The 26418-nt window shown below is 35.2% G+C and overlaps 1 protein-coding gene and 1 long non-coding RNA gene across 3 annotated transcripts; one reads left to right on the top strand and one right to left on the bottom strand.

Annotated features, from left to right (window-relative positions):
- The first annotated feature begins 21 nt into the window (after nt 1-21).
- Nucleotides 22-16789, top strand: LOC132285231 (uncharacterized). Its single transcript, XR_009472478.1, has 2 exons — nt 22-1182; nt 16304-16789. It is a non-coding gene; the product is annotated as an uncharacterized LOC132285231 (long non-coding RNA).
- A 368-nt stretch (nt 16790-17157) lies between these two features.
- Nucleotides 17158-25266, bottom strand: LOC132282557 (DEAD-box ATP-dependent RNA helicase 35). Of its 2 annotated transcripts, XM_059784281.1 has the most exons (4): nt 24961-25081; nt 24481-24811; nt 21906-22804; nt 17158-18200 (listed from the first exon to the last, which is right to left on the bottom strand). In XM_059784281.1, the coding sequence occupies exons 2-4, from the start codon at nt 24481-24483 to the stop codon at nt 17336-17338; spliced, it is 1767 nt and encodes a 588-aa protein (XP_059640264.1). In that variant the 5' UTR covers nt 24484-24811; nt 24961-25081; the 3' UTR covers nt 17158-17335. The 2 variants fall into 2 exon arrangements, with proteins under 2 accessions (XP_059640264.1, XP_059640265.1); XM_059784282.1 differs by lacking the exon at nt 24481-24811 and having other exon boundaries at nt 24961-25266.
- Nucleotides 25267-26418: the final 1152 nt, after the last annotated feature.

Here is a 26418-nt window from a genome sequence, read left to right as displayed (position 1 = left end):
TATAGTATTTGTGTGCCGTATTATTCGTGTAACTTGATAGTAATGTGTGGTTATAACTCTTTGTGATTCCATCAGCTTGTTATCTAAACTTATACGAGTATAGTGGTGCAGTTGTTGATTATGATTTTTTTTTTTTTTAACACTATTTTTTTTATTTTAGTAAAGTGCAGAAAATACCGTAAATTCATTATAATACTTGCACTCCTATTTTAGAAAGTGTTATTAATTTCTTATTCTTTTATTTTATTTATTTATTTATTTTTTAAATATAATAAAATACTGTAATGACTTGGTATCAAAAGAGAGTGTTTTTCGGATCGAACAGTTCAACGTAGCACCAGATCATTTATAACTTTCCATTTTCTGTCTAGATTATTTATTTATTTATTTTTGCACGAAAACGATATCATATACCATTTTAAAGGCACAAAGATCAAGTCAACCACAGTACAAAGGCAAAAAACCAAGTTAAAAAAAGCATACAAATCATGAAGTAAAGCAATAAAATAAAGAGCATGTTCTAAATTTGTGGAGAAAATAAAACTTAAAACTTTGCGACGGAATCACTACAGGAGACCGCAGAAAAATGGAGTAACCTAAAGGTCAGATCATCGTCAAAATAACAAATCCAAAACTACAACTACAAGGTACTCTGTCACCCAAGAAACTCCGCACAAAATCAAATTAAAGGAAAAAAAAAAATCAAATCTAGACGGGCCAAAACCAAAACCGACTTAGATGGAAGATTTAATTGGAAAAAATAACAATCCGCTCATGTGATCCAAAAATGAATCCAACAGATCTACCGGAACAAAACAAAAACGACATTAAAAAACACTAACGCACTTATTAAAACTAGCTCAGTTTATTGCAGTAGTGCAAGGCAGTCATCATCTCCCCACTCCCGGAAACAGGGAGGCAGTGATGAAGACGAAGGGGGTTAGAGAGAGAACAAATACCCTTGTAACTTTGCATATACTTAACCCACTTTAAATCTTTTTCTCTCACCTTTTTCAAAAATAAAAAAATTTCTCCCTATATATTTTCTAAAAACTCAATGTACATTCTTAAATTTTCACAAGCTCTGGGTGAATGGTGATCGTTGGAAAAAAATCGTGTGACAGAAACGAAATGGCACGAAATATCAGAAAGGGTTTGGCGAGACTTTCAATCACATAAAAGGTGCGTTTCGTTTATAAGTTCTTTGCTGTTCACAATTATGGCGTTGATTGATGAGGACAATGATGATGATGATGATTGTGATTATATACTAGAAACTCTGATTAGCCTCTGTGTGTGTGTGTGTGTTTTTTTTTTTTGACCGCATGATTTGTGGTTTAGGGTTTGCAATGGAGTTTTTTTTTCCTTCTAATTATGCACTGAAATTTAGAAAACTAAAAAAAATTATAATCTTTGAATTGATTAGTATAAAACACTATTAAATTTAAAATTTCAGAGGTATTGGTGAACATGTGCTCCATGAGAATTCTCTCTCTCTTTTACTCTCTTATGAACTATGGAAGTTAAAAAAAGCGATTGATTGGCTCTTCCCAACCTAGCTTTTTTCTTTTCCATCGTGAAAAGTTGACTTATGAGTTGGGGATTCATTTGCACTATTGCACATGCACCAAAAGAAGAAAATTAAAAAAGGGGCTTAACATTCGTGTTTTGCTCTATTTGGAAAGCTTTTTTGCTCTTCTTTCACTTCCACTTTTTGGAATTTAATTTTGTTAGTCTTTAATCTTTTTATTTAGTATTCTTTTTTGGTGGGACGTTGAGCTTTTGATCTTTAAAAATAAGTTTCATTTTATTCTCTAAGTCATCCATAAAAAGGGTTTTTGCGGATGTGAATCGATGTAGTGACATCTACTTTTCCATGCCAAAGCTGATTATAAGAAATGCTAATCAAATAATTATTTTTTACGGTATATATATATATGTGTGTGTATTTATATATTTTTATCACAATTAAACACTTATTCTAATTTTGAGGAAGTTTGTGTATCAAAGGAACTTTCAATTTTGATTCCACTTGTGCTCATCTCATAAGAAGTTAATAGCCATTTATTTATTTATTGGTAAATAAGAAGTTAAAAGAAATTGATATTAATTCTTCATTTACTTCCATAAATCAGTTTGTTGCCCACAATGACAGTGGAGCTTCCAAAGACTCATTTAATCCCTTTCTCTTGACTGGAGTTAGACGTGGCAATTGGTGTTGGAGATAATTTTAGAAATATTGTTAGAATCAATTTAACACAATTGATAATTTAAATGTGGGAAAAAGCTAACTTCCTCAGTTGTTAGGAGTATTAGTATGCCCCCGATTGTCACTTCCTATTGCTATGTTCTCTTTGCATTGTCACTTCCTATCTGCATAATACTCCTTTTTCTCTGTTATTCATATATTTTCTTCTGGTTTATGATCCTATTCATATATTTTCTTGTGTTTCAAAGGATGGGTCCATATGTGAATTCCCACTCTCAGACCTGTGACACCTCCTCTTCTCATGATAGTGGCTGTATTCCTTTAGCTGTGAGAATGATGATTGGTGCATAGGTTAATTTGTTTTTCCTTTTCTGTGTTGGAGCTTGTAGTGCCTAGCCTCTTGGGTTCTGAGAAGATTTATTTTCACTCTAGCTTGTTTGACTATCATTTTGGACTGAGAGGGGTTGTTATTTTGTTTGTCAGGCTATAAACTTGCAAGTGATTCTGGTGTGTTTCTTAGTGTGCGCACGATAGCCAATGACATGTTTAGACTTCTATTTTATATTATATTTTTTTGGTGGAATAAAATTTTTATTATTTTACCAAAAGATAATAGAAAATCATGATCTTCGCTACCATAAACGTACTCAAACATGCATATATGTGTATACTCTATAATATATGGGCAACTAGATTATATACTCAGAAAAAAGGAATACAAGGCAATACCATGTTTGAAGTTTTGGACATAGTCGAACTCCAAACGAGGGATATGCTATGAAGTTTTGGACCTAAAAAGGAAAGTTCATGATGTAGGTTGATAAACACGTAAACATTTTTATTGCACACAATAGCCAAGTATGTCATCGCATGAGTGGTCTAATATACTTGGCATATAAGAGTCATAAAGAGACGATTAAAGTTATCAAACTGGTGAAACAAAAATACATTCTTCAAGCAACCTTTGGACCTACAAGGAGAGAAATTTACAAACATAGGAGTAGCATCCAATATTATACGTTTCATGACATGTCTATGCATTTTTCTGCGAGTTTCAGTTTTGAACAGAGTGGCCAACCCCGGGGCTGTGACCTGGGCTTGTATGCCGGAAGTCATCTGTGTTTCCTGCAATAGGGTGAGTGAGACCAGGACCATCTCCTAGTGCCTTAGGTTGAACATCATCTTTGTGTGCCGCAAAACGATGGCCATAACCAGGACTTGGTGTTGTAGGTCTGAAATCATCTATATTTGATGCAACTGAATCATCAAATCCAGGACTTTGATTAGGTGTCATAGATTGGAAGATCTCTTTGTTTTCTGCAGCAGAATGGTCAACACTTGGAACTGGACCTGTGTGTGGTTCTCGAAGATCCTCTTTACATCCTATAGGATTTTGGGAGTTGATAGCTTGGCTGACATGCTTTGTTCCCATTTGTCTTTCACCTTCATTGGAATTATACTCCTGTTTCTTCACTGATTTTAGTTGCCTTCCCTCAGTGAGTAGAATTTTATTGCATGCAATTAGTGCAAGAAGAAAAACACAGGTATAGAGTGGTTGTATGTAAGCCATAACAATAGCAGGAAAGAAGTTGGTTGTTCTTTTAGCGTTTGAATGAGAACGCTTACAATAAATTCAAGCTCTGTGTGTGTGTGAGAGAGAGAGAGAGAGAGAGACAGACAGAGAGAGAGAGTAACGCTTACAATAAATTCAAGCTCTTTGTGTGTGTGAGAGAGACAGAGAGGGGGGGGGGGGGGGGGGGGGGGCGGTTTGAACACAATGGTATCAACCTTGCATCTCCTTTGGTATTTATAATCTTGGTAGCATGTCATGCAATGTTCTTAATCATTAGCAATTTCTTAAACTCATAAAGTCCTCGGTGTTAATATGAATTTGGACAGTTCTCACTTAAAAAAATTCTTTTTGGAGGATCACTTGTCAAAAAAAAAAAAAATCGAGGTTTTTCTTTTGAAAGGACTTAATGTGTAATTGTGTATAATGTCTTTCTTGATTATCTTTCTCAATATATTTCATGTCTCTTGCTATCATTATATTATTTCTTTTCTTTTTGCAATTTAATTTTTTTTTTTTTCTTGGGTTGTTAAAGAAGTTCTTCCTCTAATGGCATATAAATAATAAAGTAAATTTCTCTTGCTGACTTTCTGGTCAATATATGTTTATAGACATTCACTAAATGAGGATCTTAATTCTAAGTATTTCTTAAAACTAATAAAGTCCCTGGTGCTAATTTAAATTTGGAAAGTTCTCATTTTCAAAGACTTTTTAGGGTTCTCTTTTTTTAAAGGACTTTTCTCAATATATATTTGATGTCTCTTGTTAGCATTCTTTTCTTTATTTTTTTCTTCTTTCCCAATATATGTATTGAATTTTTTCCTCTAGTAACATAGAAATAACAGAGTGAATTACTTTCGCTGACTTTTGGAGTGATGTGTTTTTTATAGGCAGTAAGTTAATTGAAGTTGAAATTTGATCCTTGACTGTATAATGACCTTTCATTTTGCTGAAATGCTGTTTTAATTTGAATGTTGGAAGGACGGTAATCTATTAAATCAATTGTTTCTGACAAATGAAATGGAAGAGCTCAGTTATGTTAATTTAGAATAACAAAAAGATGATCTTAGTCCGCCTCTCCACCACCGAAATGCACCAAAAGACAGCTTCTACTGTACTTCCCACTTGCAGATTTATATTATCGTATTTGGATGGCTCATGTGCAAGCTTTAAACTCTTTCTGTTGACACAATTAATTGAATCACATCTGTCTTTAATGTGAAATTTAATTATTTTTAATTGTATGTGCAAGCATTAAGCGATTTGCATGATCGCTTAGCCGCTCAAAGTCTAAGATTTTGCGGAATGATAACCATAACAATTATGTGCATCTTTCTAGACTATATCACTAGTTCTTCTTGCTATTGTCGCTCTCCGTGATTTGCAGATCATACATAACCAATTGTTTGAGTATCTTGGTTATAACTACTATTGTTACTCTTGTCTCATCTATTTCTGTTGAAAAGGAAAGATTTGGTAGTAATACTACCAAATATTATCAGTTGTAAATATAATATTTGGAGAATATTTTCTGTAAATAGAATATTGGGCAAATGCTGTAAAATAGGAAATTATTAATTAGGCTAGTTAGGTATGTACATGTATTCTCTCCTATAAAGAGAACCTGTGTAAACTCGTGAATTGAGTGCTAATACAGAGGAAAATGTTTTTCTATTTATCTTTCCTTTATAGTTTATATGGTATCAGAGCCACCCTAAGGGAAAAAAAAAAAAAAAAAAAAACCCTAATTTTCTTTTCTTCACTGGTCAGCCATCTCTGACGGTTCCTCCATGTCATCCTCGCCTATCACAACCCAGTCAACAAATCCGACAACCCAAGCCTCCAGTACCGATTCTCACTCGGTTCAGATCACCAATATTCGCCTTAATGGTGATAATTATTTACGGTGGTCCCAGTCCGTTCGGATGTACATCAGAGGGCGGGGAAAGATCGGGTACCTGACAGGAGACAAGAAGGCACCAGCATCGGAGGACCCAACGTACGTGACCTAGGATGCAGAAAATTCAATGGTGATGACTTGGCTTGTGAACTCCATGGACGAGGATATTAGCTCCAACTATATGTGCTACTCCACGGCTAAGGAGCTCTGGGACAACGTGAATCAGATGATCTTTGATTTGGGAAATCAGTCTCAGATCTACGAATTGACTCTAAAACTTGGTGAGATTCGGTAGGGAGAAGACTCGATCACCAAGTATTTCAATTCATTAAAGCGCATTTGGCAGGACATGGATCTATTCAATGATTATGAATAGACATCCACTGAAGATGCCAATCACTACAAATGGACCGTGGAGGCTCATCGTATTTACAAATTTCTTGCGGGGCTCAACGTGGAATTTGATGAAGTACGAGGACGGATCATTTGCAGGACTCCACTTCCTCTAATTGGTGAAGTGTTTGTTGAGGTTCGAAGAGAAGAGAGCCGCAGACATGTAATGTTGGGGAAGAAGACTACCAGCGGACCTGTTGAAAGTTCTGCCCTTATTGTTGCCGAGACTGCTGCTAATAAAGCAATCAATTTTCAGCGAAAACCTGAAGAAAAGCCACGGGTTTGGTGCGACTTCTGCAACAAACCACGCCATACTCGAGAGAACTGCTGGAAAATCCACGGAAAACCAGCGAATTGGAAGAGTAGCAAGCCTGGTGACAGAAATAGGCGTGCGGTTCCTACTGCCAATGAAGCCGAGACAAGTCTCTTAAGCAAGGAGCAAATGGATCACCTTCTGAAGCTGCTGAAATTTAATTTCTCATCTAGTATTCCTAATGTTTCTCTTGCACAAATAGGTAGTGCACTTAATGCCCTTTCTTGTTATTTAAATTATACTCCATGGATCATCGATTCTGGAGCCTCTGATCATATGACCAGCCTTTCAAATCTTTTTAGCACTTACTATGTTCTTGTCTTGAAAAAATTAGAATTGCAGATGTTAGTTTCTCACCTATTGCAGGAAAATGTTTGATAAAATTATCCGAGAATATAAATCTTAATAATGTTCTCCATGTCCCTAAACTAGCCTGTAACCTTTTGTTTGTGAGTAAACTAACTAAAGAATCTAATTGTCGTGTAATTTTCTGTAATTCTTACTGTGAATTTCAAGACCAGAGCTCGAGGAAGAAGATTGGCAGTGCTAAGATAATAGATGGACTTTACTACTTTGATGGGGACTTCTCTAGTAATAAAAAGGCTCAGGGCCTTAGTAGTATTAGTTCTAACTCTGTTTATGAACAAATAATATTTTGGCATTTCAGACTATGACATCCTAGCTTTCCATATCTTAAACATTTGTTTCCTACTTTATTTAAAGGTTTGGATTGTTCATCGTTCTATTGTGAAAGTTGTTGCTTATCTAAGAGTCATCGTACTACTTATTTGCCAAAACCTTATACTTCTTCAAAACCATTTTATTTAATACATAGTGATGTTTGGGGACCTTCAAGAGTCACTACTATCTCTAGAAAAAAATGGTTTGTTACTTTTATAGATGATCATACCCGTTTATGTTGGGTTTATTTGATGAATGAAAAGTCTGAGGTTGGAAAATTTTTAAGGATTTTTACACAATGGTTGAAACTCAGTTTCAAGCAAAAATTAGCATTTTTCACACCGATAATGGAACTGAGTATTTTAATGAAATTTTGGGGAGTTTTTTGAAAGAAAAGGGTATTCATCATCGGTCTACGTGTGTAGATATCCCTCAACAAAATGGAATTACTGAAAGAAAAAATAAACATTTACTTGAAGTGGCTCGTGCTATAATGTTTTCAATGAATGTTCCAAAATATCTTGGGGGAAGCTGTTTTAACAACTTCGTATTTGATTAATAGAATGCCTTCACGTGTTTTAAAATATAGCACGCCATTAGAATGTTTCAAAAGAACTTTTCCATTATCAAGGATATACTCGGATTTACCTCTAAAGGTTTTTGGCTGCATAGCTTTTGTTCATATACCCAATAATACTCAGTCCAAACTTGATCCCCGAGCTGAAAAATGTGTTTTCATAGGGTATGCTTCTAATCAAAAGAGATATAAGTGCTATAATCCCCAAACAAGAAAATTTTATGTAAGTATGGATATCTCTTTCTTTGAAAATAAATCCTACTTTCCCAAAAATTCTCTCCAGGGAGAGAATGAGGTGATGAAAGAAAATTTTTGGGATTTATCTCCTACACCTTTACCAAATGTGATTTTGACTCCTTCACCTCATCCTACTTTTATTCCCGAAATTCAAAGTTAGGAACAATGTGATAAAACCAATGAAAACAATGAAGAGAGTCCTAGTCATATAGTGCCAAACATTACTGTATTTGAAACAGTGGAAGAATCATTACAACCTGGCACAAAAGTTCCCAATACTGAGCCTCTGGTTTATACTCGGAGAATACTTCATCAAAAGAGTCAAAGTCAGCCTATTCCTCTTGGAATTGATCAATCTCCGGGAACTGGACTTCCAGATATCATAGGTAATTCTGATCCTAACTCATCTTCAGTTCCTATTGCTTCTCCTACTCAAGAACCATCAGATCTTGATATTCCTATCGCTGTTAGGAAAGGTATTCGAATCAAATATCCAAATCCAAAATATCCCATTGCCAAATACCTTTCTTATGAAAAACTCTCTCATACTCATAGGGCTTTTGCCTAAAAAATCTCACACTTGTTTGTCCCGAGAAACATTCAGGAAGCTCTTGATGATCCGAATTGGAAGTTAGCAGTGATGGAAGAGATGAATGCTCTTAGAAGAAGTGGTACTTGGGAGATAGTTGATTTACCTAAGGAGAAAAGAACAGTAGGCTGCAAGTGGGTCTTTACAGTGAAATGTAAAGCTGATGGTAGCATAGAGAGGTACAAGGCAAGACTAGTAGCAAAAGGGTTCTCCCAGACCTATGGAATTGATTATCAAGAAACTTTTGCTCTTGTAGCCAAGATAAACTCAATCAGAATTTTGTTATCTTTGGCTGTGAATTTTAGCTGGCCATTACACCAGTTAGATGTAAAAAATGCCTTTTTAAATGGAGATCTTGAGGAGGAGGTCTTTATGAATCTACCACCTGGGTTTGAGGGAAAATTGGGACCTAATAAAGTCTGTAGACTGAAGAAATCTTTATATGGTCTCAAACAGTCCCCTAAAGCTTGGTTTGAGAGATTTGGAAGAGCTGTGAAGAATTGTGGCTACTGTCAGAGCCAAGCTGACCATACCATGTTCTACAAACACAGTAGAGAAGGTAAGGTTGCAGTGTTAATTGTCTATGTGGATGATATAGTCTTGACAGGTAATGACAATGAAGAATTGGAGAGACTGAAAAAGAGACTTGCAGCAGACTTTGAGATCAAGGATTTGGGTGCATTAAAATACTTTCTTGGAATGGAGTTTGCTAGATCCAAAGAAGGTATATTTGTGAATCAACGTAAATATGTTCTTGATTTACTTAGTGAGACAGGTCTGCTAGGATGTAAACCAGCCGAGACACCCATTGAGCCCAACCTTAAGCTGCAGTATTCTAAAGATGAAGAAGTTCTGAATAGAGAGCAGTATCAAAGACTTGTTGGAAGACTGATCTACTTGTCACATACACGTCCAGATATAGCTTTTGCAGTCAGCATAGTTAGCCAGTTCATGCATTTACCTGAACGAGAACACTTTGATGCAGTCTACAGAATTCTTAGATACCTAAAGGGGACCCCTGGAAGAGGCCTATTGTTAAAAAACCGTTGGCATTTGCAAGTTGAAGCCTATACTGATGCAGATTGGGCTGGGTGTGCTATTGATAGACGGTCAACTTCTGACTCCTGCACCTTTGTTGGAGGAAACCTTGTCACCTGGCGGAGTAAAAAACAGAATGTAGTAGCGAGAAGCAGCGCAGATGCCGAGTTTAGATCAGTTGCTCATGGAATTTGTGAGGTTTTATGGATTAAGAGACTATTGGATGAATTAAAGGTCTCTAATCCATTGCCTATGAAATTGTACTGTGACAATAAAGCTACTATTTCGATCGCTCACACTCCAGTGCTTCATGACAGAACAAAGCACGTGGAGGTAGACAAACACTTCATCAAGGAAAAGCTCGAAAATGGATTAATCTGTACGCCATACATTCCTACTACCGAGCAAGTTGCAGATGTGCTTACAAAGGGACTTCCTACAAGACAGTTCGACCGACTAATTGGCAAGCTGGCTATGGAGGATATCTTCAAATCAGCTTGAGGGGGAGTGTTGAAAAGAAAAGATTTGGTAGTAATACTACCAAATATTATTAGCTGTAAATATAATATTTGGAGAATATTTTCTGCAAATAGAATATTGATCAAATGCTGTAAAATAGGAAATTATTAATTAGGCCAGCTAGGTATGTATGTATATTCTCTCCTATAAAGAGAATCTGTGTAAACTCGTGAATTGAGTGCTAATACAGAGGAAAATGTTTTTCTATTTTTCTTTCCTTTATAGTTTATAATGTCCATCCACCAAAAACTATCTCATGGAAGAGTTATTGGAACTCCACAGTCTTGTTCAGGCAATTTCTTCTTAAAACTGTTAATTCTCTAGAAAGGAACATTACCCTGCTAAAATTGAGATTCCTAAACACACACATTTCATGCACAAAGCAGTGAACGAACAGTATATATTCTATGCTGATAAATTATGAACCATTTGAATTGATCAGTGGCGGTGCCACGTGGTGCCCAGTGGGGGCAAATGCCCCCCACTCAATTTTTTATATTTGCATTTTGTATACGCAATTTTCTAGTAATTGTAAACATTCCCCCTATCAAAAAAAAAAAAAAACTACAGCTCTTAATTTTCTATGCCTTGTATTTATAGTCTCTATTTATTTTCTAAACTAGAATTTAGATAATTTATATTTTTTAACTTTGTTCTATATAAGCAATTTCTCAAAGACCTACAAATCACAGTTGTTATGAAAAGTAATTCCAAAATTTTCGAAGGCATGCTATCAACACCCACGTAGTTAAATGCCTGACTTCACCTATTAAACACTTGTATCCTTGACCTTTGAGTTCCTATGATCAAATGTGTCGCACTACAATTTAACAAATTGAACAAAACTGAGATTGATAAATTGAATGCTTAGTCATGACATTATAAATGCGTACATATTGTATTGAATATTTGAATGTATCAATCGATATTTAAACTTTTGTACTTACTGTTTTGGTTCAACTAAGTTTATAGTTTAAGGTCGCTGCCCCCAATAGTGTAAAGTTCTTGCTCTGCCACTGGAACTGATGCTATTTTTTTTCACTTCGTCCAATGATACAAAAGGAGTTGAGATATATTTGAACTTTTTTTTTTTCAGGGCGTAGGAAAATAAATCAAATTTAATATATTTATTTCTTTTGTCTCTTGACATTTGATAGGAAAATAAATCAAATTTAATATATTTATTTCTTTTGTCTCTGGACATTTGATAGGAAAATAAATCAAATTTAATATATTTATTTCTTTTGTCTCTGGACATTTGATATATTTACTTGTAATCTTGGACCATTATAAACTTGTAGATGTTAGAGATTTTAAGTGAAAAATCAACATAAGATGTATTGTTGCTCTCTATCATCTTTTTGAGTTTTTGTGCTATTTGTTATTGTTGTAGATCACATAAGCTAGGTGCTTAAATCATATAATATTCTGTGTAAAAGTAAAAGCACCCGGCAGTAGTGAACATATGGACTTAAAAGAAAATGATTTCTATTTACAAGAATAACTACAACTAAGGCCTAAGGGTAAAGGCAGTTGAGTTAGGGATGGACGGTTTACCTAACTGAGCCATAATTTAATAATATCACGTGCCACGAGTAAAGATTTGAATTTGCTTTTCTTAGGTTTTTATAAGAAAATTTTTGACCTCTGCAATCTTTGTGGAACTTTTTTTTGTATATTATATGAGTTTGACTCCCTCATGATATTGGCCTCTTCAGGCTCTTTTTGTTAAGCCACTCACAGTCTGCCATGTCATTAATGACTAACCATTTATAGTGCGGCAAATAAAGAAAAGGAAAATAAACAAATGGTGTTTTTATATGGGAAAATGATACTTAAGACAAAAAAAAACTTAGCTGAGTAGCCAAACTGAAAGAAAAATGACGAATTGATACTGATTAGATGACATCATATGTGACCCAAGTAAACATATCTGTTGGTCATTTTTCTTTTACTCTGTTCAGTTGACTTGGTGTTTTGGTTTGCATAGCAATAATTTTTATATATATTCCAAAAATGGAGGGAAACACTAGAGCGGAGGTGGGTGCTTTTAGACCTGTAAAAATAATTTAGTGTAAAGTTAATGGTTTATATGAACCCACGAGGATTGGTTCAAAGATTGCTATTTATAGTTTCAATCTTTTCTAGGTCTTTTGTGCAATTATAATCATTTGGACAAATTTAAAACTTTTCCTTTCCAAATCCCACTGGGCCTTAGATTCATCAGTTTTACATAATTACTTATATTTCGATTTTATTCTATTTGTCCCACATTTTTTAATAATCCTCATGGTCAAGAATCAAAAAGTTAAGTCAAATTGGCCCAGTACCACCAAATCCAGAGGGTCCCTACCACTCCTCTGCTTGAAATCAGGTAGTTATTTGTTTATTCAAATAAGTCAAATGAAGCAAATCATGAGTTTGGAAGTGCTGCCATTTAATCCCTATCCTCTTAATTAAAATGAAATTGAAAATGGAGATTCTTCTGAAAAGGACATTGTGTGGTTTGGCTCCTTGACTTCAGGAAGCCTCTACCCATCCTCCTCACACTAAAATATATAAATGAATATTAAAATTGTAGAGAACAAAAAGCATTTGGTTCTGTTTTGTGCTGGCTGTAGTGCACGAGCATTGGTAGTCATTACTGGTTATTAAATTATGATGTGCAAAGGTTGTTGTGTGATAGTGACAGTAACATGAAGAGAGAGTATCTTTTCCGTGCCCTTTGAATCCGGTCGGTACAAGATATTGTATTCTTTCCCTGTAAGCAGGTTCTTTGTAGTTATACGCCTTGTACGGTTGATCTACGCAATGAACTACTAGTGCATTGCAGTATAGTCTGGTGGGTTATTGGTATACTTTTTTTTTCTACACAAGGAACAGTACTCTTAGCACTTGAAAGCATGCAGATTTCTTCTAGGTCAGTCATGAGTTACAACTTGAGATTTGAATACCTTTTCTTGCACAACACCGGATTTGTATCATCCAAGGAATTATTTGGCATAATGGAGCATGGATAGTGGATACTGGAAAGAATAATGAGTGTGAGATGTTAACTTTGAACCTTGCACTTCAATGACACTTCAATACCCATTTGAATGAAATTGGGAGACTGCCTTGATGTGCTTATGTTTTTTAAGTTGTTTCATTTTCTGAAATAGGAGTTACTGATCATCTATGCTTCAGACTGGTGAAACATTAATAAACATTACGAAATCTGGAGGATTATGCTAAGGGTTTCACCAGTTCTGATGATGGCTCCATCACTTGAAGTCGAAGCATTGCCAGTTATTAAGAATGACAACTAAAATCATTGTGGTACTTGAGGGAGGATTTGAGACTTTGTCCATGTGCAGGTTTACCAACCTGATATTGTTAGTCTTGGAATGGTTGCTAAAGAATTTAGTCAAGAACATGTTTTAGCGGTGCAAGATGATTAATGTGCTTTTGTTTTGATTGTTAATATTAAAATTTATTCAACAATTGTATAACATTTGGTGGCATGTGCAAGATGCCAGGTAAATTGTGGATTACCTGTGGTTTAGCCATGTTAAATCTTGATTAGAGGACCATCACATTGCGTTCAGCCTCTCCAGTGAACACATCTTACTAGCATCTGTACTCATCACCCCTGCAGAGCAGAAAACTTTGATTGTGTAGACTGAGAGCTGCTCTGTGAGCTAAAAGTAGAGAATGATTGCAGTTATGTATATGGTTTGCTGGTGTAAATCCTTGCCTGCTTGTTTCGTAATAAATGAGATGGTTTCATCCATAAAAAGCTTAGGGAGAAAAAGACCTGATGATTGTAGCCATTTACTTGCAATATATTGATGTACAGATAATTAAGCTAAGCAGAATGCAATACTTTTAAAAGCCAAAACAGAAGTTCTCATGCTTGGAAAACTTGCTTCCACAGAATTGGAACAAAGTATTCATGAATGTCAAGCAATCATGTTACTCACCTTTCCCCCGTCATTCAGATGATTGAATGATTCTTATGGGTTTTGCTGTTCTAATTTGTAAAATCAGAATGTAATTTGCTGTTCTAGTTTGTAGAATCATAATGTAAGTGATGGGTTGGAGAAAATTGTCTTGCTTACATTACAATATATATAGGGTTTTAAACATGAAAAATTGAGGTGCTATGAGGCTGTACATTATGTTGGACGAATGTATTGATATATTATGGCTTTATGTATACTTATATATTTGTGGGGTGGTATCCCATGGGTTGATAGAAGTGAATACGAGGATGTATATGTTTGGAAAGGAAAATGGCTAAAAGAGGGGGAAAAAAAAAGTAAATTAAAGTATTAAGTGTTAATTAAACAATTGCGAAAACATAAGAAGCTTGGTAAATTAGATTGCTTAATACCTTTAAACCATATTTTTCTTTCCTTTATCCTTTCAGTGAGGCATAACTGTATGGAGGTAAAACTGATCACAAAGTGTGCTCTTGTTACTTCTTTTTTCCCTTTTCTTGTTACTAGTCAAACCTCTTTCAGTCAGTTGGCTTAATACTGAGTTTAGAACATGCTAATATATAAAACAAACAAATAAATAAGAAACCGCTAATAGCATTGCCATGTCGATTCATAATTTTGTAGATATGTACAAAAACTACACACTAATGTAGATTGAGGCTAAAATATTATGCCATTACTTGAATAGGTAGATGATACATAATAATACATAAATTTATTCCTTGTACAATGAGTGAGATGCATAGCACTGAGAACATAGCAGATGGCAAATATTTGTAGGGTATATACATCAGGAGAGTTGCAATGTTGCACTAGCCCTAGTTTTGAAGAGAATGCCCGACACCGGGACTGTGACCTGGGGCTGTGGGCCTGAAGTCATCAATATTATGACCTGGGGGTGGTGGCTGAGGCTTGTTTACAGCGTCACCTGGTGCCATTGGTGGCACTGGTGCAGTGGGAATAGATTCATTTGCATATGCCATCTTCTTTGTACCGTCAGCACGCGAATAGCTGTTGTGCTTTGCAATCTTTGTTTCTTTTTTGATCATCTTGGTGTGGGTTTGAAGTTTTGGAAATTCATTTTGGTTCCCTAACTTCAAATTCCTTCCCTCACTAGACTGAATTTCTTGGAAGAAAATCAGTACGACAAAAACAATAGCAAGTACTAACTTAATTTGTGCCATGGGGAGAGAGAGAGATAGATAGATAGAGAGGGAGACACACAGAGACAGAGAGAGAGAGAGAGAGAGAGAGGTTGATGCTATATTCTTCTATCTCCTTAGATATTTATAGAGTTCAAAGAGCCATGCCATGTGAGTTTACACAGGTCCTCTCCAGTAGGAGATTCTTCAATATACAATATACAAAGATATTAGGACAATGTAGTGGACAGCTTAGGGTTGTAGGAATAGTCTGTCAAAACTTTCTTTGCATGCCCATGCACCCATGTTCACTCGTTCCTCCTTTTTACTCTCTTTAATTATAGGTGTTAACCAACGCGAAGAAGGCACGGAGAATTTAATTTCACCATCATTGTTGCTTTTATTCTGTATAAATGGAATTAGTTACATGAATTATTTTTTTTCATTATATTCTATTATAAGTATGTCTGCTATTATTGTTTGATTTTTCCATGTTAGTTTAGGACGGCCTCTCTGTCTCGTCTCAATGCAAAGCTAATTGATTTTTCTTACTAGTGCATCAACTGTTCTATGCTATCTAAGCATGTTTTCTCTTATTTATCACTAATATGTGTTACTCCTAGTGTGTTCCTTTTATGGTGGTTCTTATTGATGCTATCACTTTTAGTCCTCCTATCATACATCTTAACATTCTCATTTGTTTTATTTCTTCTTTTACACCCTACACTTTGCTCCATAGAAAATTTAATTTATTTTTCCAAATGAAATTATTTATGTTCAATCTGTACAAAATTTGATCATTAAGCAACTATTTTAAGTGTAGCTTTAAAATTTTGAACATGGTGCGGTTGGTGTGCAGTGTGAGACTATCATATAATATATTAAGATGTTAAGAGGTTAAAATCTTATTTTATATGTAATAGAATATAATTCAAGAATTTAAAAACTTATTCTATATGTGGTACAATAAAAGAGAGATGTTCTTGAGACAAATTGGACGTACAAGAGCCGACCTTTATGTTATTAAAACATTGTTGTGTTACCTTTTTAAAAAAAATTATTGCTGTGTTTATTATTCAAAGAGTTACTTTTTCAGGCAGACAAGGTCAGCTTTCCAACTAGTAAATCTGACTCTTCTTTTGTATTTTGCAGCCTTTTGAATGTTAACCAGCTGGTTTTCTTCTACATTTTTGCTGCTACAACTAAAAAAAAAAAAACAGGGGCTAGCTCAATGGCACTAGACTCCCGCCACTGTGGAGTATGGGGAGGGTTAATGTAAGCACTTCTACTTCTGAGTATAGAGAGGTGGTTTCTTGTTTCAAATCCGTGATCTTCAGCCTCTCTACGTCTTTTTGCCGTCACAACTAAACTGTGAAAAAGTTATTTGATGAAACTGGAAAGAAAGGGAAAAGATATTGCTTACTTTTTGTAAAATTAGTTTAGTCAAAAAGATGGAATCATTCTCCGCACAATTACGATTAAGGCTTTGAGAAGTCAGTCCAGCTAGTCCTGCTGCATTGTAATTCAAGTGTCGGGGCCGGCCAATTTTAATATTTGTTGGTTCTAGTGCTATCAACTGAAGCTTCAATTCCAAATGTGTTTGATATTATTAAGTTTAGCTTGAGATGCTTGATTCCATGAGAATAACTCTTTAATATCCAACACTCCTTCCAAAGAAATCTTTTTTCAACTTGCTCAATAAAATATATAACCTGCTTTAAAAGCATGAACATAGCTGCCCAATACACTTGCACTGAGAAAAGCAGAGAGTTTATAAATTGCATCCTATCAGCTGCATAACGTTTTTATCCTGGTGTGAACTTTCGGCTATCATTTTTTACCAAAAGAGGCTTCCAGGAGCTCTAATTTTACGTTTAGAAATTGGAATTGGAGAAAAATGAGCTTTAAATTTAAATTAATATGTTCTAAACCATGGATTCCATTTGATTTCAGAATATCAAAAGAAAATTTCAAAATTTCAGCTAGGGCAAGGCATAAAACCAACATTTCAGTTCACAACTGCCGTTGAACATCAACCTGTTCAACGACGCGATACCATTTAGTGCCATTAACAAACAAACATCAAATTTGTACAGTAACTTATACAATCTACAAGCATAAAGAATCTGGATATCAGATTGGTGCTGAGTGTTATTGCATTCAAATAGGTAAAAGCAATAAATATCAGATTTCTCCTCTATAACCCCCACCACCAAAATAATCCCTCCTAGAGCTAGCTATTTGCATACTTTTCTGATGCTCCAACTTGGGGCAATCGCGGATGCGATGGCCAAGCCCACCACAATATGCACAACCTTTCACTCCACTTGCATTTGTAATTGCTTCCCCATCTTCCATTGGATCATTAAGCTCAGCCAGCACTGGAGGTATCCTCTGTTTTGCTTCTTGCAACAGGTGCTTCAAATCGAGAAGTGTCGTCTCACTTTGATTTTTGTTAATAAATGTTGTTGCTATTCCCGTCTTCCCACATCTTCCTGTTCGTCCAATCCTATGGACATAGTTCTCAATTTCAGCAGGCATATCGTAATTAATAACGTGCTGAATGTCAGGAAAATCCAAACCCTTCGAGGCAACATCTGTTGCAACCAATACATCTTTCTTGCCTGCTTTGAAGGACGAAATGGCATATTCTCTCTCTTCTTGATCCTTGCCTCCATGAATTGCCACTGCTTCAACTCCTTTCAGAAGAAGATACTCGTGAATGTCATCCACATCAGCTTTGTTTTCACAGAATATTAACACGGGAGGAGGGGTCTTCTGCAAGCATTCGAGAAGATAAACAATCTTTGCCTCCTGCTTCACATACTCAACTTCTTGAATCACATCGAGATTTGCAGCTCCAGCCCTTCCCACGTTGACAGTCACAGGCTTAACCAACGCACTTCTAGCAAAATTCTGAATCTTTGTAGGCATGGTAGCAGAAAATAGAAGAGTTTGTCTCTGAGCTTTGAAGTGATCAAAGACTTCTCTTATGTCATCTTCAAAGCCCAGATCTACCAACCTGTCTGCCTCATCTAATGTCAAATACCTACAGAGAGAAAAAAAAAAAAACCTGTTACGATCAAATTTGAAAGTAAATACAATATGGCACAAGTATAAGAAGTACAAAAGTTTGTCAGGCCTATCCTCAAATTGAACATGTCTACAAGTTTGGAAAATGCATAATACTGAAATACAAAGCAACTTTATACAAAGCAAACGGAAGTAGAAGGTAATAGCTACAAAAACATGAAGGCAAATCACAACACATACTGTGATTGAGGATCAGTCTTTCTTTAGATTTCAAATTGCTCTACTGGTAACTAAAAACATCCATTACAATAATTCAAGTGTCATAATAAGATAGTAAAGTTCCTAACATGTATAAATATCAATCTAGCAATTTGTAATAAAGTGCAAAATTAAACATTAAACTTTAGATTCAAAACATTCGTTAATCACCGGCTAATAAATTAAAGCTCTAGATCCAAGAGCCCATTGCAAACTTCCATCATAAACTGGCAATCATTAAATTAAATATATATAATAGAAATAAGAAAAAATACTAACCTCAACTACCTTTTTTTTAAAGTAAAATTGTATACAGTAAACCTCCAGGGATGGTTTTAGAGAACCTCTTTACTTCAGTAAAACCATCCCTGGAGGTTTAATCTCTAGAGAGAAGTAAAAAGGTTCTCTTAAGTAAAATAAAACCACAAGTAAAATTGTGATTGCTTTAATGAATCCTAAGGATCAAATAGTGCACCTTTTATGACTTATCAAAAAATAGAAATAGTGCATCTTTTGTGTTGTGATGATGGGTACAAGTCATCATCAGACCCCAATCAAGATGTTCTCTCAAGTCATGGGAAGGACAAGTAAGAAAATAGTGGTGCCATAAAAGAGAAGATTGTGATTTCTGCTTGTCAGGAGAATGCAGGACTAGCAGGAAAAGGTGAAGATCCAAGTATGCTGGTTAAGGAACAGAGCTTGATCAGCGAGGAAAGTGAAAATTAAACTATTTTGGACATTGACGAGGAACCACTTCTTTAAGCTGCTGCCACTTGAGCTATTTCACAGGTTTCAAGTGCTTGAGTGTAGAATCAACCCATTATGCAATTGGTATCAAAGCCAACACGGGAGTTCTACAACGCGGGTTGCGGCAACTATTGCATAGGTCCCACGCAAAGGTGTAGGTCCCCCTTCTAAGGGCACAAGGGTCTGACCAGGGGTAGCTTTCATGGATGCGTAGATGTGCTTTGTCCCACATCGGATGTGAACCAAATCATCTAAGGGTTAATAAATGGTGAGAAGAACCCCACAAGAAACTAGTCCTATTGGGTATGGAATTGAACCATTACGACATTAAGCCGAATTCTTAAAAGCTTAACTTGATGTAGCTCACGATGGAACTAATAGAGGAGATAAAAGTAAATAGCTACAAAACTGCATATAGAAGAAAACGAGCAAGACGGATTTAAAACAAGAAGTCCCCATCGTGAGCAAATGAAATTGAGAAGATGCATAAATCGTTTATGCAAGGTTATAGAAGTACTTGAGCCCTGGGAAAGTTGCATTAAGGGCCAATGCAGAAGCTGTTGGAGGAGCAAGTGAAACTCACTTTCTGATCAGGAACATAACCCAGCATTTTCAACAAAATGGTAATATGAAAACTGTAGAAAAGCCTTCTGTAAATGCTAATAACTGTCACATTACATGGGCAAAGGGTTGGCTCACAGCCTATAACTCTACAACTCATGAGACTAGGATGAATAGGGTCCAATTGAAAATCATGCAGATGCTAATGGATTTTATTTTATTGTTCAAATTTTCTGGAGAATTAAATTGTAATTCCATTCTATCAAGAGGCCCTTGGTTATTTGTAAAAAAAAATCTCTTTGGTTATTTGTAAAAAAAATCTCTTTCTAAATAAATTATAGTCTAAGACTAAACTTCAGAAAGAAAACTACAGCCGCTCAGACAACTAAACTAAGCAAACCAAGCAGGTTCTCTATCACTAGGGCCTCAGTCATGGAGGGGGAAGAAAATTTCAAACAGTGCAGAATAAACTACAACAATGCTTGGCAGGGCTTCTCGAAACGAGAAGACCATTCAATATGAAGTGATTTTTAAGAAGTCCTTCGTTGATTGTCCTCTAAAATAAAGATGGCATTTGGTGAATGTCAACCAGACAACTGGTTGCTTTTGTGGTTTTTCCCCAGTAACGTGTAACGATTTTATGATGTTACCATACTTCATTCATTTGACTAGCAGCCATAACATCATAATCACCAATAAAAATCAACAAATAACCAGAACTTTCTTCTTCATCATACGTTATTTAAAAAATAATAATACCAAATATATTCTAGACAAGCTAAAATTCCTTTTAAGGTGTTCAAAAAGCTGCGCAAAGCACTACCTATCTCGCTTCTTTTGTTTATCATATATAGAAGGAAAGAAATGTCAGGGCCTTCTGAAATGAGTTCAGATATGCACTATCCGTCCAACAAGAGATTTATCCAACTTCCAGATGCAGATTGTGCTCGATGAGATTTGAAAAGTATTCATCTAGACATAATCTGGAGCAGTTCTTAATTTCTATCTCTGGTGCAGCAGATAACAACTTATTCAGCCCCATTTTAAGTTTTTCAGCAGATGCCCAGTGTATTGTCATCTATTTCTCTAGTTTTGCAAAGGTTGATTTTAAGCTTCATAGTATAAGAAGAGTTAATGAAGTTCATAATTCCCATTATATAGAGGGGGTTATCCTATCTTCTACAAACGACCAATAATAAAGGCAAGAGTCTCTTGTAAGTACAACAAAAGCCAGCAAAAAGAAAATCTTGACAAAAAAATATGCAAGAAAGCTGAAAATTAAAGGATAATTTAACCTCTCCTCCATAATAAAATTATATTTAGTCCCAAGTCCCAACAAATGTAGTACTAAAGTAAACTCCAAAATGGTATAGGAGGATTGAAAACTAACATTAGCAATTCTACTACAGATTCTCGTGAGAAATTTATTTCAATCTCTAATAATAATTAAAAAATAAATAAATCAATCAATCAATAAAATAAATGCTCTCTCCTTCTACGCTTAGTTGAAATCTAAACTATTTAGCTGATTAATTTAACCAGGCATTCCCTTACAACCTCACTACTTTTGGCTTTATAGCCAAAACTGACTATAAATTTTGGAGTATGATTATTATCCTTGATGTTAAATACTTAAACTCCCTTGTAATATGAAAAGGAACTGATAAAATCTTAAAGTGCATCACCCAGTATAATTTCTGGCCATGAAAATGCAGGGAGCGGATCATAGCAAAATCTGATCATTTATTTTGCATAAGGTGTCTGCTTTGAGAATCAAACTGAGTCCTCAGATCTGTGGGCTAGAGTTTATAAACTACACCAAGCAATGACCCCCTACAGAAACTGACAAATCCTTGATGTATATTATTCACACAACCAACAGGATCTCTAGAAACACTGAAATATAAAGGAAATTTCAAACCTTCTAGTACAAATAAACAATTTTTTCTTTACATGAGACCCCATGAAAACATCTAGAAGGAACAACAAACACTAGTCATAGTGCCATCAATAAGATGAACACAAAATATTAGAAAAGCAAAGACGGCTCCAGACTTGGTGTGAAACAAAATTAACGTAAATTTTCAAAGCATATTTTGTGTGTTAACATAACTGCAAGAAAAAATAAAGCCCATTCAACGTAAAGAGATCTCACCTGCAATTATCAAGACTCATCTTCTTTTTTGCAAGCATATCCTTCAACCTCCCAGGGGTAGCAACAACGATATGAACACCCTTCTTCACGACCTCCAACTGCGACCTCATATCAACCCCCCCAATGCAAAGCAATGGTCTCAATTCTGGATAACCATGCTCCCTCAAGGGAGCCAGAAACTCCTCCACAACGTCATAGGTCTGCCTAGCAAGCTCTCTCGATGGGCAAATTATCAACCCAAATGGCCCTTCCCCGGGAACAATAGGCATCATCAATTCTTCTTGCAGTGCCACCATGATAAGTGGCAACACAAAAACCAATGTCTTGCCAGAACCTGTGAATGCAATGCCAATCATATCCCTTCCCGATAAAATAACAGGAAGTCCCTGCACTTGAATGGGTGTTGGTTGTACAATTCCCTTAGCTTTCAGCATCTTCAAAATTGGCTCTGGAAATCGCATATCCTTGAAATTCTTGATCGGTGGGGGTATATCTTCACCATCCACGATAATATGCCACTGCTTCCGAAGGACATCACAGGCTTTCTTGGACATCCTTCTAATTAGTAATGGTGGTTTCCATCCTGTTAACAATGGCTCCGTGTAAGTTATACCTTTTGCAAGTTCACGAACAGACATCAAAGTCTTACGATCCGACAAATGTTCAATCATCTCCTTTTCTTGTTGCACTATTTGTTCAGTGGGACTAATCTCTGGTTGGTCCCGCTTAAGCTGAGATGCCTTGATAAGCAAACTGGGTTTGGCTTCAGCTAATTTTAATTTCTCAGTATCATCTTCAAATGCTGATGATTTCCCCTTGCGCTGGAGAACTTTTTGCGCTTCAATAGCCCTACGCTTGTTCACCGGGATGTATTCGACATAATCATCGTCCTCCATTTTCTGCAGGTATAAAATAAATTTTAGTAAGATAAAGGACGGCACTAAATCTACAATGTCATTTGTAAAGACTACCAATTAAGTTAAATATGTCAGAACCTGAGAGAAAAAGAAGTGATCAAAGCAAGTAATTTCCTTGACAAGAAACTGTCAGCAGGATAAATTCAATGACCATATACCATCAAGGTAAGGGTGGATTATTAGTAAATATGTGGATAAGAATCCAAATGCAATTTGTTTTATCTCATCAAATCTTCTCTCTCCTTGTTTTCTCTGTCCTGTCCATTTCACTTTTTCAACTCCACCTTCATGCACCACAATTCCAACATTTATGCACCAAACAATAACAGCAACAGCATTTATTACAACCCATCTAATATCTTCAAACAGGAATCTAAACACATGTTTCGGATGCTATATGGCTCGAAATAGTGTAATCTCTAAGCTAGGAGAAAGTCGACGGTCGAACACATATGACGAATTGAGTGAGAGTTAATGTCATCATGACATCAATCCTCCCTCGTATAAATCAGTCAAAGTTGTCCGACTTTCGAATTCCAAATTATCATTCTTATTATAAAATAAATAAGAAAAAAAAATAAAGCTCAAACCCTAATTAATTAATAACTAAGCCATGACCTAGTCAAAGTAAAATAAAATGCAGACAGTCTTACAGGGATTTGGTTTGGTTTTCACGTGATTGCCATAAACCAACTTGCAACACAAAAACCATTTACTTTAGTGGGAAAAAATGGTTTAAAATAATCATTACTCTTTTCCAATCCACAAAGGGTTAGAAAAAAAGGATTAGGAGGAGAACAGAATTAATAATTATTCTACTTTTTCTTTTTCTTTTTTTCCCTTTTTTCATGCCCAGATTCAAATTTTCTTGTAGACATAATTGACAAAAAAAAAAAAAAAAAAACAGAAATAGAAGTTATAGAAATAAAAAAATATTTGTTTTGCTGATATAAAATATAGATTACCTCAATGCAATGCAATGCAATGAATTGATTTAGGTTGCTGAAATAAAATATAGATATCACCTCAATGCAAAGCAAAAAAAGTGGTTCATAATTGTTTGACTAAAATCAACAATGTTTGATTCTTCCCATATTTTCCTTAACCTAATTAATCAGAAAAAAGAATGGAGGTTTTAGTCTGATTCTCCATTTTGATTCTCTTTAATTTTTTTTATTTTTTTATCACATAAGCAATAATTGACCGCAAATATTTGGAAAAAAAAAAAAAAAAAACCTTGGTAATTTTCCTTATTGTTCATCAGTACTGTTTTTATGATTTTATCGTACTATATATAATATCTATATACTTGGAACACAACCATTTATACTTGGACATATAATTATATAAATAGCAATCCTAGCAAGGCTGAGATCTTCATAATCAGAAAAAGAATGGAGGTTTTAGTCTGTACGGAAGATTGAATTCTTGATTATCCAATTTACCCTGCCTTTTTTGTTCTAAGCCTCTAAGGTAAGGGGAAAATCCCTATTTCAAGCGTCCCATAAATTTTCAAAATTCTATAATCAACCAGAACTATGCAATTAGATTCAAATTGATCAAAAGGGAGATAAAGGATTCCATAAACACACGGAATCAAGAAAAAGAAAAAAAAAAATCAATTTCAGATTCGAAAAAGCCAAAAAGGAACCCCGTACCATAAATTGGATGAGTTATTTGTAATATTTTCGGCGCTGCTCCGGATGAAACTGAAGCTAATCTCCCAAACCCTAAACCCAAATCTTTATCCTTCGACTTCGAGCCTTCTGGTCAGTTTGGTGCAATGGAAAAGGGAGGAAAGGAAAGGAAAGGTGATGGGTGATTAAAAATTTGTGTTTGGCATAAATGGTTGGAAGGAAAGGAAAGGGAAGGTTTCGGAAGGATATCACAAGCTTTGAACAGTAATTTTCTTATCCTCCAAAAAATGGGAGGAAATGGAAGGAAAGGGAAGGCTAGGGTTGATGAATTATTTCTGATGCCAAATTTAACCTTACACAAAATCAAAGATTACACTTGATTTTAGGATTTAGTTTGCAAAACAAGAATTACAGACCTTGATTGGTTGATTTAGAAAAAAAATTAAAACAAAACCCATACATACAATACAAGTTAGCAGTTGCAGAGAGAGAGGGGGAAACCTTGAGAGTTGAGAGACAGCGGCTGAGGCGAACCCGAACTGGAACAGTGGGCGACGGAAACTGAAAGATATGGGTTTTGATTTTTGGAACAATCTGAGATGATATGCCGATATGGGTTTTGATAGGTAATGGGATTTGCACTTTTGATTCTTGCAGACAGATAGATAAACTGAAATATATGGGTTTTGAACTTTTGATTCTTGTAGATTTTGTAGTTGCAGAGAGAGAGAGAGAGAGAGAGAGAGAGAGAGAGAATTTCAGAGTTGAGAACGAGAATAGAGATGGAGGCGATTGGGGAGGCTGAAATTATTTGCCCTAAAATTAGTATATATTTTTCTTGGCGGCCCATCATACATGGGCCTATAATTTTTGAGGCCCATAAATTTATCTTTTTAAAATATAAAAAGGTATATTAATAAATTTATTAAAATACTTTTCTTTTCCATTCTTTTCTTAAACATGATCATTATTATTATTATTATTATTATTATTATTTTTATTTTTATTTTTATTTTTTTCCTTCATTAATCAATCAAATACAATATGGATTAAAATTATAATTCCCTTCTTTTTTTCTTTCTTTCCATTTCTTTTATAACTAATGTTATCTTTGCTGACAGGAGCCCTAGAACAAAGATCGTTTTTTCATTTTTTTTTTCTTGAGGGTAAAGAAAATCAGTGGCTAAAACAGCAAACTGAACAAAATTGGGCCCATAAACCCAAACGTTTTATTTCTATTATGGGCCCAACACTTTTTCTTTCTGTATCAGTATTTTTTTTTTTGGGCCAAATTTTGATGCCTATAATAATAACTTAATAAGTATATTGGTTGGGCCAAATTTTAAGGCCCCCAAAATTTGGAGGCCCTAGGCGACAGCCTGGGCCGCCTAGGCCCACGGCCGGCCCATGTGTTAAGTATTGAACATAGCAAAGAAAGCACTCCCTTTTCTTTTCATTTATCTTTCTCCACAACAAACTTATTGGACCTTTTTTTTTTTTTTTTTTTGATATATTGGATTTGGTTGGTCAACTCCCTCCACTTTGGAATTCCTCTCTCTCTCTCTCTCTCACACACACACACAAACACACACAAAAAGTCTAAGCTTGAAAAACCTAACATAATCAAGTATTACCGTGCAAGTACCAAATTGTATATAAATTGATGAGTCAAGTTGAAGAACAGAAATAAAAATAAAAAATGGTTGAGGCTTGCAAGTTAGACAAAACAAAATTTTAATTAATTCAACTTCTAAAAAATCAGAATATGCATAAGATCACTACGTGTCATATCATTCAAAGTACATACTTAGTCTTAATTTCGTTTTAGATCAGTCCATTTCAAGACCTTGTTGACTACATGCTTTAAGTAAATTTTTCTTTACTAATCTGGTGTAGTATATTCCTATAATCCTATTACTTAATTGCATTTAGTATATATATGTTTCTTGCAGGGCTTAC

This window comes from Cornus florida, unplaced genomic scaffold (assembly GCF_030987335.1).
Source record: "Cornus florida cultivar Cherokee Brave unplaced genomic scaffold, ASM3098733v1 CherokeeBrave_3.0.0_Hap2_Chr11, whole genome shotgun sequence".
Classification (NCBI taxonomy): domain Eukaryota; kingdom Viridiplantae; phylum Streptophyta; class Magnoliopsida; order Cornales; family Cornaceae; genus Cornus; species Cornus florida.
Note: the sequence above shows the minus strand (reverse complement) of the source record. Positions and strands in the feature narration are given on the sequence as shown.

Coding starts and splice junctions, on each gene's coding strand:
- LOC132282557 (XM_059784281.1), bottom strand. Junction 18,201..21,905: donor ATGAGTCTTGATAATTGCAG/GTGAGATCTCTT, acceptor TTCTCTCTGTAG/GTATTTGACATTAGATGAGG.